Here is a 15,857-nt window from a genome sequence, read left to right as displayed (position 1 = left end):
CAAGCAAGGTGAAATTAAAACAGTTTTAAACATATAGTTTTTCGAATAAAATGTTAAAATGCACATAAATTATTATTTTACACATATTACGATAAATCAAACGTATAAAAATGAATATTAACTTAAAGAAATAAATCAAATTATATTGTAAATGAGATTAAAATAATATAATAATTAATTATCAAGAATAAGTGGCAATGAGTAGAACCCGAATTTATGGGTTAGCATAAAGTACGTAAAGTATGTACATTCATAATCACCAATATTTATATATGAAAAAATATAAAAATACATGTTAAACACAAATTCTGCGCTAAATGTTGATAAATCAATTGAAAGAATTACCTAGTTACCAATGGCATTTTAATAATTATATTTTTGATTATCTTGGTACATTTCAAATATGAAGAAAAATATAAAAAAAAACGCAGAAGTCAGTTTAATATCGTAATGTAAGCGTTCCAAAATTCATGGGCCTTTATACCTAAATTCTAATAAAAACAATGCTGTATGTTATAACTATTCTATTTTATTTTTATGAAATTTATGTTTTTATAATTGTTTTATATTTTATTTTACAATGACAAGATTTTCTAATTTATAACTAATTACAAAATACTGAGAATAAATGAAATAGCATTAAATATCAACTGCGTATATAAACAAATATCAATTAAAAGCTGTACGAATTGAAAATCTAAAAATAATATAAACTAAACCGTATAATATGCAAAAAGTATTAAGGTATTAGAATGATTTATGGTTATGAACTTATTGTGGAATATTGAGTTGGGTAAAATTTTTGTTGTTGTATTCCATGAATATAAATAAATACATTACAGAAAATGTATAGTGTTTAACCTAACCTATATTATACAAACGAATATGCTCTTTCACAAATGTTATACCTTGACCACTTTTCAGGGTTTTGTTAAACTTCAAAAATGTTTTTAAAATTATTTTTAGTTGTTGTTTAAAACATGTTTTATATTATTTACAGTTAATTATTATTATTACAAATAATTATTATGATAATTTTTTCTGAGATTTGATTTATAAAGCAGTACTAAATTTTCGGCCACCCTTGTTTTTTGAACACCTTTGTACACTTGGTTAACGCGACCCTAAATGCAAATAATATTAATGAGAAGATAACAAGTTTAAGAAAGTATGATACAAAAAGTAATTAATACAAAATATATCGAAATAGAAGCCTTATTTATGTAGTGAGCGATAAGCAAATCGAGGATCATATATCAAGTGAGACAACAGTATTAAAATATTTTATTAGTAACCGGTCGTGTAGTACAATACAGAACTTCACTTTCTCTGGACGGGAAAAATTAATTTATTTTAAACAATGTTGTTACGTTTAATTTTCAAAAACAAACAGTTCATCAAATCCATTTCAACAATTTCGAAAAAGGAAAACATACAGGTATTTTACGTTTTTACTAATTTTTATACACTATAACCTTAAAATCAATCTCCCTAAAACTGATATATATATACTTCTCAAATATATTATGTAGTTAGACTCATATTGTTTAGTAATTTAGTACGTTTTAGCTAAATCTTATTACTTAAATAATAATAAATTATAATATTAATTATTATTAATATTTAATTATTAATATAAATGCTATTGTCAATTTAAAGTCGGACTCGACAACAAGAAGCAAACTCTTGGTTTTACGAGAAAAATATAAATAGGTATTTATAATTTAAATGATAGTAAAATGGTTTTTAATTTTTCCTCGTATTTTATGATGGTAACAATATTGGCTATCATATACTGAGTAAGTAGTTAATTCAAATAGCCAACAGTAAAATATATTATATATTATATAACAGCTATTAACTGCCTCAAAATCGGACACACACGTCTTACACACGCATACTTAATGAAAAAAGAGGACCCCACATTTGCATATGCTGTGGGGTCCCTCTTACAGTCAAACATATAATCACCGAATATAACGCATACAATACTGAGAGAATTAAGCAGCAGATATATTATCACCTGACTGAAACACTAAGCCCCAAACCAGACAATATCGTCAAGCTCTGCCAATTCCTCACAAATACACACCTCATCAACCTCCTGTAACCAACCTGCACCAATCTATTTGTTTATTTTATAAATTAATTAGTAATACGTAATAAGTTTATTTTCATTATGTATTAAATCTCAAACATTGTAATGTCCAATGGCCATAGAAGCCGCGGATAATTATATATAATAAAAAAAAAAACACCTTTTTAATATATGTTAAATTAGTTTAATTAATTAAGCTGTAAAACTGAAAAATTATTCGCTATACTAAATTCGCTCTTTAAAAAAAAGTTTTTGATATTAGTTTGGTAACAAACTGTTATATTTGGATGATTAAAAGTTGTCTTTTAACATATTTAAATTATATAATATACCATTATGATTTACTGTTTAGATATTTAGCAAGAATTGTTATTCAAATAAAACGTATCAAGTATTTGGCACTCAAAAATATTTGATTAGGTAATAGTACGTATATTTGTTTTAGGGTACTTAGATAATAAAAGACTAAAGATAAAGATATTTAGAATCAAAATTATTAGATTTAATGAATAACCTACAATTAATTAAATATTCAATTGTATTTTATATTAAATATTCTGTTTCATAAAAAAAATAACAAGAAGATACTCGTTAATTATTTAATTATTTATTTATTTTTTTACTTCAAGTATTTTTATTTTTTTTTAATTAAATAACATTATTGGGTAAATATATTATGTGTGTATCAATTATTTATTAGGCCTTTCGGAATATAATAGGTTAAGATGAAAAATGAAGTTGTTTATTCTTTAAAATTCCAGTCGTTTATTTTATTACTGTATTTATAAATTATATTACTTAAATACAATTCGAATAGGTTTATTTACATTTGTTATTTACTACTTACTACAAATTTCTACTACTTTTTTTTACTCAATACGTCAAGAAATTAAAAAATTATTTAATTTGGATAATCTTATGAATATTAATTAATTATGACTTTTGAGTTTTATAAAACGTATTATAATCATACTGCAAATAAAAATATTTTTTAATGATACACTTATCATGACTTTTAAATAAAATTTATATATATATATATAATTTATAATACATAAATAAAATAATTCCTACCTATTTAATTATTTAACCTAGAAGATATGTTTTTAGAAATCGTCCTTAAATGAAGTTTTAACGGACTCATTTGGAAGAAAACATAATTACCTTCGAATTTCATTGACTGAACGTTGTAATCTTAGATGTAAGTATACTTTATAATGTACGCATAAAAAACATTTTTAAAAACTACAGCAAAAAAATGGAAAATGAAGTCATTAAAAGAAATAAACTAATTATTTACTTTAAAGATGTGTATTTAAATGGAAAATTCTTTAAAGTTCCCAATTTTTAAAAATACCTGTGTTTTTTTTGTTTCGTATACCTACAAATGAATAATTTAATTTACAGGTAGCATTTTTTATCGTTATAAAAATTAATTATGACTTTATCTCAAAGTTAAGAAACAGAATAATTACTGAAATATTTTTAATGAAATAATTCATAGTAATATTATAAAACAATTATGTAAAAATTATTAATTTTTAATACTTACTTATATACGTGTACATATAAAATCAATTAGCGAAATAAAAAATATTCTTTTATTATTTAATAATAACAGATTATTTATTTGTTAGGCGAATATTGTATGCCTCTCAAAGGCGTTCAGCTTTCAGAACAATCAAAAATATTAACAAATTATGAAATTATACGGTTGATTTCATTATTTGCTGAACAAGGAGTTAATAAAATTCGACTCACAGGAGGAGAACCTACATTAAAAAAGGATATTATTCAAATTGTGGGTGAGTTCTATAACAAGTTATTAACTTTATTTAAATATTAGTGCCGAGCTCAGCTCTGAATAAAAAATAAAATAATACTATATAATGTATTTGTTTATTTGGTATAAAATCGATTAGTTAATTCCATAATTGTTTATTCTACTAATTGAATAGTCTATTCTCGTTATTTTATAAGTTTATTTTTTATTTGAATTATACCATGGTAGTAGGGTAAAATATACTGTTTTCGCTCCTTGAAGAAATTTCGCTCTTTTTTGTTTCTATATGTGGTATTTAACCATGGTTGAATTATTACATTTTCTTTGACTTTATTTAAAATGTTATATTTCTAAGTTTATAACCAAAATTAGTATAAGAGTTATAAGTTTTTTTATACTTACAGTTCTTTACAATCATATCTAGACATTTAATTATTGATACCATTGATGATGTTATTTGCACTCTCATCATTAGTCAGTGGCATCCACTAAAATTATATGAAAAATTAAGTTTTAGTTCTATAGAGATTGTTAGTATCTTAATTATTTACCATATTTTTGTTAAGAAATGAACAGAAAATATCTACAGGTTAAACCGTTGAATCATGTTCTTTGAACAATAATGCATAATTATATTTAAAATATATCATATATCCTCATAATACTACCTATACAATGATTTTTATAAATGGAATCATAAATAAAATAGATATTTTAAAGTAAGTAAGATATTAGTACCTCCAAAATAATATAGATATATGTTTAGTAATTACAATACTGAACTGACTTTTTAACAGTTCCAATTAATGTTTTTATTTCCTCTACACAAGTAACAATATTTTAAAAAATAATTTCACATTTAAAATAATTAAGTAATAGTTATGCAAATAGTGTTTAAATATTTCTGTTAAAAATAAAAAAATATAAAACACTGTTGGTATTTAACATACATTTTTATTATAAATAAACCCAAAAAAACGTATAGTTAATGAAACAAATTTCAGCACTAAATAGATAGATAGGTTCTTGGTATACATTTGAATAGTATAATAATAAAAAGAAACCCTATGAAAATCTTTTACGAGTAATTTATATAAAAAAAAAACCAAGAAAATAATTTGTTCAAGATTAATAAAAAAAATAACAAAATAAATATAAACATCTTATGTGAGTTAATCCAATTATAGTTATAAAACAAATGTCAGTATCAAATCAATAATAAAAAATTAATTATTTCCTTATCTAGGAATATATACCTAACAAAATTATGATTATAAAAATAACAAAATAGGATATATACATAGGATGTAGGATATATAGGATAAATAGGAATTTAAAGAAATCATTAACAAATTAAATATATCAATAAAAATAAAAATTATAATTGTCAAGTTACAATTAAATACCCATAACTTAATTAACAATCACCAATTTTTCACAAGTTAGAAAAATAAAGTGTTTCATCACTACTGAGATCACAAAATTAATTTCTGAAAAATAATTTAAATTTAAAGTAGGTAGATAGGTAGACAATTGCCTATTTTGGTCTATGATAAACAAAAATTATTATTGGCAATAACTAAAATGTAATTTTATGTAAAAATGTTCAGTTATTGATATCCTGTGTCAATAACTGAAATAAATTTTAAAACATAGTTATTAGTACCTCAATTTATGATTATATAAACAATTAAGAACATTTTAAAGTTGTTGCTTTTTAATTTAAAATGCTCCTGTAAATCAAATAAAACATACATTTGTAACCAAAGGCCATTAAAATACTAATCAAAGTTTGTTTATAGAGAAGTAGTTAACAACCTATTAGTTAACAAAAAAATTCATTTATTACTTCTTTCATTGACTTATTGAGATATTGTTTTATTTATGCATTTTTTTTTATCAATCAGTGCTCTTAAAATGTTGATAATTTTTGGAGAAAAAATATATCATTTGAACCAAATATTAAAAAAAAAAAAATGCATTAAAATGTCAAACATAGCATTAATTATCAACTAAATAATTTTACTATACTAATAACTGAGTACTTCATACTTTATAGCAAATTTGTTATGAGATAAGAAACAAATTTAGTGCAAAAAATAATAAAAATGATAGTTTCAATATTAAAAATACCTCTCCACAAATTGATGATGAATTACCATTACCTGTTTAAGATTATTTTTAATCAACTCCTTTACGAATGTAGTTTATTTTAACAAAAATTGACCATGATTATGATCAATATCATATTATGATGATTCATGGTACCTAATATAGTTTAAAAAGTTATAAATAATAATAAATTATTTTAATACTATTAGTGGACAACATATTATTTCTCACTTGATTTGCGTTGACACTTTTTATAATAACTTAGTTTTGTACAATACGAATAATATTCAAAATGTTATTTTGAAGACAACATAATTCACATTTAAATTACATTAATTAACATTGAACACAGTTTTTTCTATAATGTTAATTCAAAAGCTACTCCTCATAAGTATAATATTTATTCTTATTAGACGAATACCTACTTTATAGTAGGTATGGGAAAAATTGTTTGAACATCGATATTCGATGTATCAATACATCGGTTTTTAAAATATCGATGTGTTTGATGTATCGGTGGAAAACAATCGATGTTTAAGAACATCGAAGTTTAAATTTTATCAATATTTTTATTTTTTAATGACATTAAATTTTATGAGTTAAAAGCAGTACCACGAAAACAATGTTATTGCGCACCAAAATCATTCACCTGTTATTGACGTGTCCATTGCAATCTATCTATTTTCGTCGTAATGCGTTCATTAATTATAATTTTAATAAAGTGTAATCGAAGAAAAAATATAAATGGATAATTCTTATTATTTTAAAAAATCCTTTAACATTTTTTTTTGTGGATAGTTAAGGATTTTTAATACATATTTGATCAAATGTTAGTGCATTATTGCATACTTAATTATGCGTTTTATAATGCATGAACTTACAAGCCCTACTTATAATTGTATAGCGTATACTGTAAAACCATTTACGTATACTGCATACTAAAATAATACAAATAAAAAATTCGAACTTCTAAAACATTAACATCGATTTTTAAGTTCGAACATTTCGATCATAAACATCGATGTTTAATCGATTAATCGAAAACAATTAATTGATGTTTTTTGCCCATCCCTACTTTATAGAAGTAGTAACCGGGTAGAATATAAAAATTCAATCATGTATATATTTTAGAATCTATTAGCGATATAAAGCAACTCAAAACGGTAGCAATGACTACAAATGGCTTAACATTAACAAAAATGTTGGTGGACCTTCAACGTGCCGGCTTAAATGCACTAAATATTAGCTTAGACACGTTGCGACAAGATACGTATGGAAACATCACGAAAAGAGATGGACGATTATTGAAAAGAGTATTGGCAGGCATCGATTTAGCATTGCAATTAGGATTCAGTCCTGTTAAAGTGAGTTATTACCAAAAATAAATACTTATCAAGTAATTTAAATCATAGTGTCAAAGATGAATGTGATATTCATCTTTGTTTTTGGGGTTTCAATCAAAAAATAACATTGTCAAATTGTAATTTTTTTTTTTATACGAATAAAAATGTATTACGATAAATTCAACCGCTAATTAAAAATCTATCATTATTATTGTTTTTAGGAATAAATATGGCTCAAAATATTTTTTCTACGGAATTCAATAAAATCCTTGGTATCAGTTTATTTTCTTTTTCTTTTTATAAGTGCTTATCTACTTTTTCTACATTATTTTAAAGACTAATTATTATTATTAAAAATACATTTAATCTCTATGAAAGCTGTTGTAATTATATTACCAACGTAAATGTGTTGTGACGGCATTACTGCAATAATTGTTCGTAAATTGAGCGTATATAATACGATATCCCTTATACAGGTGAACTGCGTACTAATGAGAGGAGTAAATTTCGATGAACTATGTGATTTTATCGAAATGACTAGAGACAGGGCAATCGATTATAGGTTTATCGAGTTCATGCCGTTCTCGATGAACGACTGGAAAGAAAACCGAATGGTACCTTACAAAGAAGCTGTCCAAGAGATTATGAAATCGTATTCAAACTTCGGACCATGCGATAACAATCCAAATTCAACTTCAAAGGTATAGAAAGGGTGATTTATAATATAATAATTCTCATACCATTGAGTTTACGAAGGCCAATAGTTAGCCGAAAGATTACAAAACCATGGTTTACGTCTAAAACGTGTATGTTCTGTCTGTACAGATGTACCGAGTGCCAGGATTTATGGGTCGCGTTGGTTTTATATCGTCGATGACGGACGACTACTGCGATGGCTGTAACAGGCTCAGATTAATGGCTGATGGAAATCTAAAGACCTGCTTGTTTGAAAATAAAGAAATACATTTGAGGTACATTTTTAACGTAATAAAAATCTTTATTTAGCCTGAATTGATAGAACATTATTATACGGCAATATTTTTCTTTTTTTAATAGTTTTTCAACTTTTTGTTAAGTTTTACCTTCTGTCAAGGTAAAATGAAAAACAGCGCAGAATTATTCTATCAGAAAAATCGATAAATAGTTTTTACAAATTTATTGGAATTGATTTATTAAATTATATTTTCAAATATAATTCAAACGTTACTTATAATAATATGAACTTGTTTGAATGGGTTTAGGGATCCGCTCAGACAAGGAGCGTCTAACGAAGAACTATTGAGTATCATATCGAATGCGGTGCAAAACAAGAAACGGAAACACGCAGGTAATTAAAATATTGCAATCGTCAATAATGTATAGGATATGAGTATTTTATAAATGCTCGTAGGTATATTATACAAAACAGTCTGTAGGTGCCATAGGCAGTGGCGTGGTGAACGACGTTTGCCTAATGAAATGGCTTAGCCCTAGAAATCTATCAAGGAGCTGAGTGTCCCTTGGCTCATGTATTTATAAACATATTTTATTTAAATAATTAAATTAATTGGCTAATTTCATGCATTGAAAAATAATTGAATATGCACATATAATAGATAAATTAGGTATTTGAAAGGAATTAAAGAAGATTCTATAGGTAGTACAATCGAATAATTATATACAAATGTATTATTTAGCAGTGGTGGCTCGTGCCTAGGTGTTCAGGTGTGTGCACACCACATAGATTACCATAGATCAGGGATGGAAAATAGGATTTTTTTCAACGTGCCAATCTATGACATAATTAAAAATAAAAATTTTAGCCGTGCCAAAATTATTTTTATTAACACAGAAAAATACAAATGAAATATATAAATGAAAAAATATGAAATTTTCATTCTAGAACAGTAAATACTGTATTCGAGTATAGGGAAGAATTAATTAATTGCATGGAAAAAATAATAAGTGATGAATCCATTAAACATATATCTACTATTGAACAGGCATCGAGACTAAAAAAACATTACTTGATAATACATTTATTTCTTGGCGTACAATTTTTCATAATATGCCTCGTGTTGATATATTGTATAGTCAATTATAAAAAAGAGAAACTGATTCAACAACTGTGAAAAATAATATTGAAAATTTTACTAAAGAGATTTCCAAAATAAGAAACCAAATGGAAACGTTATGTGAAGATAATTTTGAACAAAGTGGTGATAAAAGAAAATACAGAGAAGGCGAAATAAAACGAGAAGCAATTGAAATGTATGATAATATTATATCTCAAATAAAACAAAGATTTGATTTTATTGGTCATCTGGTTGCTTCAAATTTATTTTTGGCGGATAATTTTGAAAAATATCATAAGCATTTTCCGGAAGATTATTTTAATGAAACTATAAATTTATATCAATATTTTGACACTAAAAAACTAAAAACCGAGTTACAATTAATCTATAGCAGAACTGAATTTAGATCCATGAGTGGAGCTGTTTCATTATTATCATTTATACAATCTGAAAACCTTATTGGTACATTAGGTGTAAGCATGAAGCTGTTAAAAATTATTATTACAATATCAATGTCTACAGCGGAATCAGAAAGGTGTTTTTCTACATAAAAAAGAATCAAAACATTTTTACGTAATACAATGCATCAAGACATATTATCGACGTTAGCAATGCTATCCACCGAAAGAAACTTTGTAATGAATATAACTGATTTCAATAATAAAGTCATAGAACAATTTGCCAATTCCAAGGAGAGAAGAATTGACTTTATATATAAAAATATTTAATTTTTTTGTGTAACTACTTTCTATAATTAATTATGACACTGTTGCTTATTGTAACAATATATAGATACAATAAATTATGACAAATATGTAATATTATAATTCATAATACATGTTTTAAAAATATGTAAAAATCCAATAAATATCATGATAATGGAATTTTGAATCTAATTTATTTGTAATTAAACTTTTGTGATTTATTTTTTGCACACCACCCACTTTGAACATCACGAGCCACCACTGTTATTTAGTAAGGGAAGGGGGAGGAGAAGAATCATTATTTAAATACTTTACTTAGGGTTTGAAATATGCTTGACATGCCACTGGCCATAGGTAGGGATTTCAACGATATATCAGATTAGTTATGTGTATTAAATATATTGTTTGAACACCCTGACTTTGGGTCGCCTAAAGTTGGCCTTTCAACGCACGTGATAAGCTTATATTTCAGCCAGACTCCGGCTTACCGACGACCGACTTTTGCATATAGCGTGTATCGCTTCCATTCTGTGGATACTGTATCGTACTCCTGTATAACCATCATATACAGCCATTTTCGGATATTTTTTCGGTTTTTTTTTTTTTTTCCAAAAATATATTAAGTATTATCCATTTTTTTCTATAATAAAATTACGAAATTGATTGTGATCGATGATAATTGTTTATTACATCGATAATTTAAACATCATATCTTTGGGCGATACCGATATTCTTAGCCATAGGTATTTGTAACCAGGGGCGGATCCAGAAATGTTTTACTAAGGGGGCGTAGTAACACACTTACACACTAGTCACTACACAAATATAAATTTATAATATTTTATTTTTCGTAATTTTATAATAGGTTAGGTTAGTTACTCTACTATAAGGTACTATAAAATAATACTATAGCATCTGGTTACTCTAGTTAGTAGATATAATGAATTTCGAAAAATAACCAAAAACCCAATATATTATATTATACATAACACAAACCTATTTTTAGAAATTTTGAAGGGGACCCGCGTTCCCTTCGCCCCCTTCCCCTTTAGACCCACGTTTGGTTGTAACTGGAGAGTAAATATTTCGTTTAGTAGTATTAGTCTAACAGTAATAATAATAATTTTAGTAATAGTCATCTTTTAACTATAACTAGTTTTAAATGTTTAAGCCGTTTAAAATAATATAATTGATATTAAGTACAATCATAATATGATCAGGGTTTGGCATTCGTATTATTCAGACAATTTGAAGGTAAACAGATAGGAAGAAATTATCAATCAGTATATCAAATGATTATGTAATATGTAATATGATTGAGATCCGTTGTATAATTGTTGTGAAATTTAAATATTTTTTTACACTTGTATCAGTTGTTCTTTAATTTATAATATCGATGTCAAAATTTGAAAGTTCAATGGACCCAATAAAAAAGTAATTTTTAATCAAAAAATGTTTATTTCATAATATTATTTAATTGAAATTTAAACGGAAAAAAATTGTTTACGTAAATACCCACTCATAAGCTCATTAAATTTATGTTGAAAATGGATCAAACCACTACTTATCCTAGGAAATATTTAACTATATTTAATTACAATGATGAATAACACGCACATGTTTTTAGGAATGGAAAATCTTCCTCATATGCCAAATCGTCCAATGATATTAATCGGCGGATAAGTAAAGTCCGACGACGCATGAAAAATATTACTTATTATAGGTACAATGGAAAATATTAGGTTGGAAGAAAAACAAACGCTGATCAGCACGGTTTACAGACATGTATTGTAAAGAACCCTCATATACGAATTTTATATTTATTTTGTTTGCAAATATTTATATTAAATTGTGTATATTCATTATCAAAAGTTATAGCTTAGAGTATTATTTTTTTTTAAATTTGCAAGGATTACGAAACTTAAAAATGTCTTGTGACTTCAACATAAATAGATTATTCAAAACGATTAACAAAATTAACAATATACGCATCAGAAACAATGGTCTCGCGGTTCTGAAGCTTTGACGAAAAAATGGATTTAATATATATATTTTTTTTCGAATTGTGATATACTCATATCTTAATTTAGGTAGTGTCAAGTTACGGCCTTTCGACAACCAACTAGAGTTCAAGACGCGATGTCAGTTTGCGTCACAAACATGACTTGATTTATAGTAAAGAAAAATATTCGGGCTTATTCTCAACGTAAAAATATTTTGTCTATCATTGATCATTTTAAGCATTGCCGAACACAGTATGCTAATATTTTACAAATAATTATTCCGGCACCAATATACCTAGATTAGAAGGGAGACCTGAAATTTGGCGACCACTTTCAAGGATTCACGTAGTAAACATAGGTCCGATCACGCGATTAGATTAGGAAGGATTGTATAGACGGTTCTTTTTAAATCCCGTTCCTAGGACGCATCCTTCCTGTTACCTCTGCCCGATACAGCCTACTTTTGCGCCATCAGGTACGGCATGCAGTACGGCACGAAGGGAAACGAAGCGAAAACAAATAACGGTATAATTGACGTTTTGCGTGTTTCAGCAATGGTTAAACGGGCGGTTAGGCCGAGGGCGATGGTCAAGGCGAAACGAGGAGCGATACAGAAACGGTGCGGAAACATTAGTAGTGATGTAATGACCGGCTGGCATGAGTCCTCGGGCGACGACGGTGGCCGCGCCTCGCGTTTGACCCACGTAGATGGCCGGACGGGCGACGCGCGCATGGTAGACGTATCGGGTAAACGGGCGACGCGGCGGACGGCCACGGCCGTGGCCCGGGTCCGTCTGGACGAGACGACGACCAGACTAATCGCCGAGGACGCGTGCAAGAAGGGTGACGTGCTGTCCATGGCCCGGCTGGCAGGCGTGTGCGCGGCCAAAATGACGTGGCAGCTGATACCACTGTGCCACCAGATCCGGCTGGACGTGGTCACGGTGGACGCGCGGTTAGACGTGGGCCGTCGTGCGGTTCTCATAACGGCCACGGCCGTCAGCACGGATCGAACGGGCGTCGAAATGGAATGCATGACGGCTTGCGCGGTGGCCGCGCTTACGGTGTACGACATGTGCAAGGCCGTCAGCCGTGACATAGTCGTCGAACATATCAAGCTCCAGTCCAAGACTGGCGGCAAAAATGATTACGCTCGCTGCCACGACGACGACGACCTATAATTTATTGAGAAGGATTATGAATTGTTTCAAACCTTTGAAAACTATAATATTATGAAATAAAAAATAATTCACCCGAACGATTGTAGTAGTTTTAATATTTAAGAATAAGAAAAATGAGGAGTCTAATAAATCAACAATAGATAATGCTATAAATTACTATACTTACCACGTATTTTAAACCAAAACTGTTCTTCCAAACTAATGTATAGCTTCTCAGATGTTTAGTACAACACAAATATTGGTACAATATAGCTCTCATCGGTCTTTTAAGGGCTTAAATTTATCAAAAATGTACCCAGATGCGGCTCAAAGGGTAGGCGACATAGGCCCACCACACCAAGGGTGGCATTTAACATTTTTGTAGTATAGTAGTTAATTTTAAAAAAAATATTACCATTTCTAGTATCAACTCATATCAAATTATGTGTTGTAATAAATAATATATAATTCTAAACTCACAGGCGTTTAAAGATTTTTTCGCCTTTGAAAAAGCACATTGTAGTACCACAATATGGATCAAAAATAATTGCTTAATAATTTAATCGTTATTATTAACGACAGAATATTTGGTTCATAAAATGTTATATATATATATTAATATGTTGTTTATTTCCATACAATTTATTACATTTAATATAATATTATGTACCTATATTATCTATATAAGTTATAAATATATAATTGTGTATCACATACGTGCCTAACATAGGTTTATTTTACATATTAAATCTACGTATAATGGATATATGTTGTTTCAAAATGGTAACTATCAGTTTTACATAATATTATATATTCGTTTTTATATTATTATTATCGAAAATTTCAGACCAGTTAGTAATAAATATACATAGTATATGATTCAATATACCTAACCTATATATAACATTCTCCGCACTACTTTCTATATATCATTAAAATAAGACTTAAAATTATATTCTTAAATAAGTAATAATATATACAATAATTAATAATAATAGTAAATAATATCAACAGTTAAATTATAGATTATATAATAGAAAATACAATATAATGATTGTGTAATGTAATGATACATATATATAAACTTATGTTATTAAAACAATCGGCAACTTCAACAATGAGTTAACAGTTATTATTATAAAATAAAATACTTAAGCTTAAATATGGATGATTATTACAACCTGTTCAACTAAAAAACAGATGAAAGAACAAATGAGTTAAAAATTTACAATCATAGTTTTAAACATAATATCAAGATTAAAAACTTAATTTGTTTCTGGTATTAAATGTTATTGATACTGAAATAGAACAATTCATTAAAAAAAATCATATAGTTTGTGTGAGCAAATGAGAATGATAATGTTTGAATTAGGTTAGACAAATTTATGTGCTTGATCTGTTAAGTTCGTGAACCTAGTTTTAACTTCAATCAAATTCATTTTGAAATTTTTAGTTAAGAATTTAATTTATGGTAAAATATATAAAATGTACTGTTTTTCAAAATATAATTGATATACAAAATTTTAAATAAAATTTAGTAACAAATAACAAAACCTTATTGAAAATGTTTTAAAAATGTATTAAAAAAAAAACATTTATCTACTAAAAGTAAACATTTTTGTGAAACAATGTTTTTGGAAACCTATATATTTTATTGATGTTGAGCAATAATCTAAGAATTCATGAAATGTTGTTTTATAATAATAAAAATTAAAAAATTAATTCGTTTTCCCACTTTAATTTTCTTTCTTATCTATCATTTATGAAGAATAAAATAATTGAATAATAATAATTAAAATCATCGGTTATTTTTTGAATACATTTGTTTCAAATGACTTCTCAAAAATTAATTAAAAAAAAAAATTTAATCCAAAATGTAATTATTCTGTATTTTCAAAATAAATTAGTTGACAGAAATAATGAAAACATTATCTTTGGGATAGATACAAAAAAAAAAATTAATTTAATTCAATGATTGGCCCCCAGATGGATTATATTTCGATTGTGTAGTAAATACTATGTTTAGGTAAAAGTTTAATTAAAAATAAATAAATAAATAAATAAAAATAAACAATTCAATTTTCGCAAAGTTAAAAGCTCTTCTGGAATAGCCACATAAATTATTTTAATATTTATTGAAGTTTAATAGGAAAACATTTTTAATAATGTTTTTCAAATCATTAAAATGTTGACATTATTTGTGTTATTATTAATAAAATATTTTCAATTACTTTAATGCATAATACTTTGAAATTTTAATAAAAAATTAAGAGTAAATATAAGTATAAATAATAGGCATCCCATATAATTAATATAAAATATAATAATTGACACATTTGCAGACATCAATTAATATATGAAATTGACAAATGTTATTAATATATAAGATAATTGTGCGTTTCATTTTCATATTTACTCCAAATAAAATGAACAATTCTGTTTTTGTCAATATTAATAAATGAAAGTAAGTTAAGAATATAGTAAAATATTATTATATAAATATTTTACATTATTTTTAGGTAATGAAGTACTAATGAATTAGTAAAAAAATAACAAAATAATAATTATAAATCCTAAATTATTAGTATATTTTGCTCCTA

General features: G+C 26.5%; 1 protein-coding gene across 2 annotated transcripts; it reads left to right on the top strand.

The window, feature by feature from the left end:
* The first annotated feature begins 1,287 nt into the window (after positions 1-1,287).
* On the top strand, positions 1,288-13,355 carry LOC112681897 (GTP 3',8-cyclase, mitochondrial). 2 transcript variants are annotated; one of them, XM_025552236.1, is made up of 8 exons: positions 1,288-1,438; positions 3,209-3,299; positions 3,736-3,903; positions 7,125-7,357; positions 7,813-8,037; positions 8,162-8,307; positions 8,578-8,663; positions 12,650-13,355. In XM_025552236.1, exons 1-8 carry the CDS (start codon positions 1,361-1,363, stop codon positions 13,276-13,278), a joined length of 1,656 nt encoding a protein of 551 aa, XP_025408021.1. In that variant the 5' UTR covers positions 1,288-1,360; the 3' UTR covers positions 13,279-13,355. The 2 variants fall into 2 exon arrangements, with proteins under 2 accessions (XP_025408021.1, XP_025408022.1); XM_025552237.1 differs by lacking the exon at positions 12,650-13,355 and adding an exon at positions 11,722-11,965.
* Positions 13,356-15,857: the final 2,502 nt, after the last annotated feature.

This window comes from Sipha flava, unplaced genomic scaffold (genome assembly GCF_003268045.1).
Source record: "Sipha flava isolate LNK unplaced genomic scaffold, YSA_version1 198_pilon_pilon, whole genome shotgun sequence".
Lineage (NCBI taxonomy): Eukaryota > Metazoa > Arthropoda > Insecta > Hemiptera > Aphididae > Sipha > Sipha flava.
This window is presented reverse-complemented; position numbering and strand designations above follow the sequence as displayed.

What these genes read in the sequence shown, in the direction of transcription:
- LOC112681897 (XM_025552236.1), top strand. Translation starts at nt 1,361, where the DNA reads ATGTTGTTACGTTTAATTTTCAAAAACAAACAGTTCATCAAATCCATT. An exon ending in GGATATTATTCAAATTGTGG is followed by an intron (nt 3,904 to 7,124) that starts GTGAGTTCTATA and finishes TATATATTTTAG; the next exon opens with AATCTATTAGCGATATAAAG. An exon ending in CAAGAAACGGAAACACGCAG is followed by an intron (nt 8,664 to 12,649) that starts GTAATTAAAATA and finishes TGCGTGTTTCAG; the next exon opens with CAATGGTTAAACGGGCGGTT.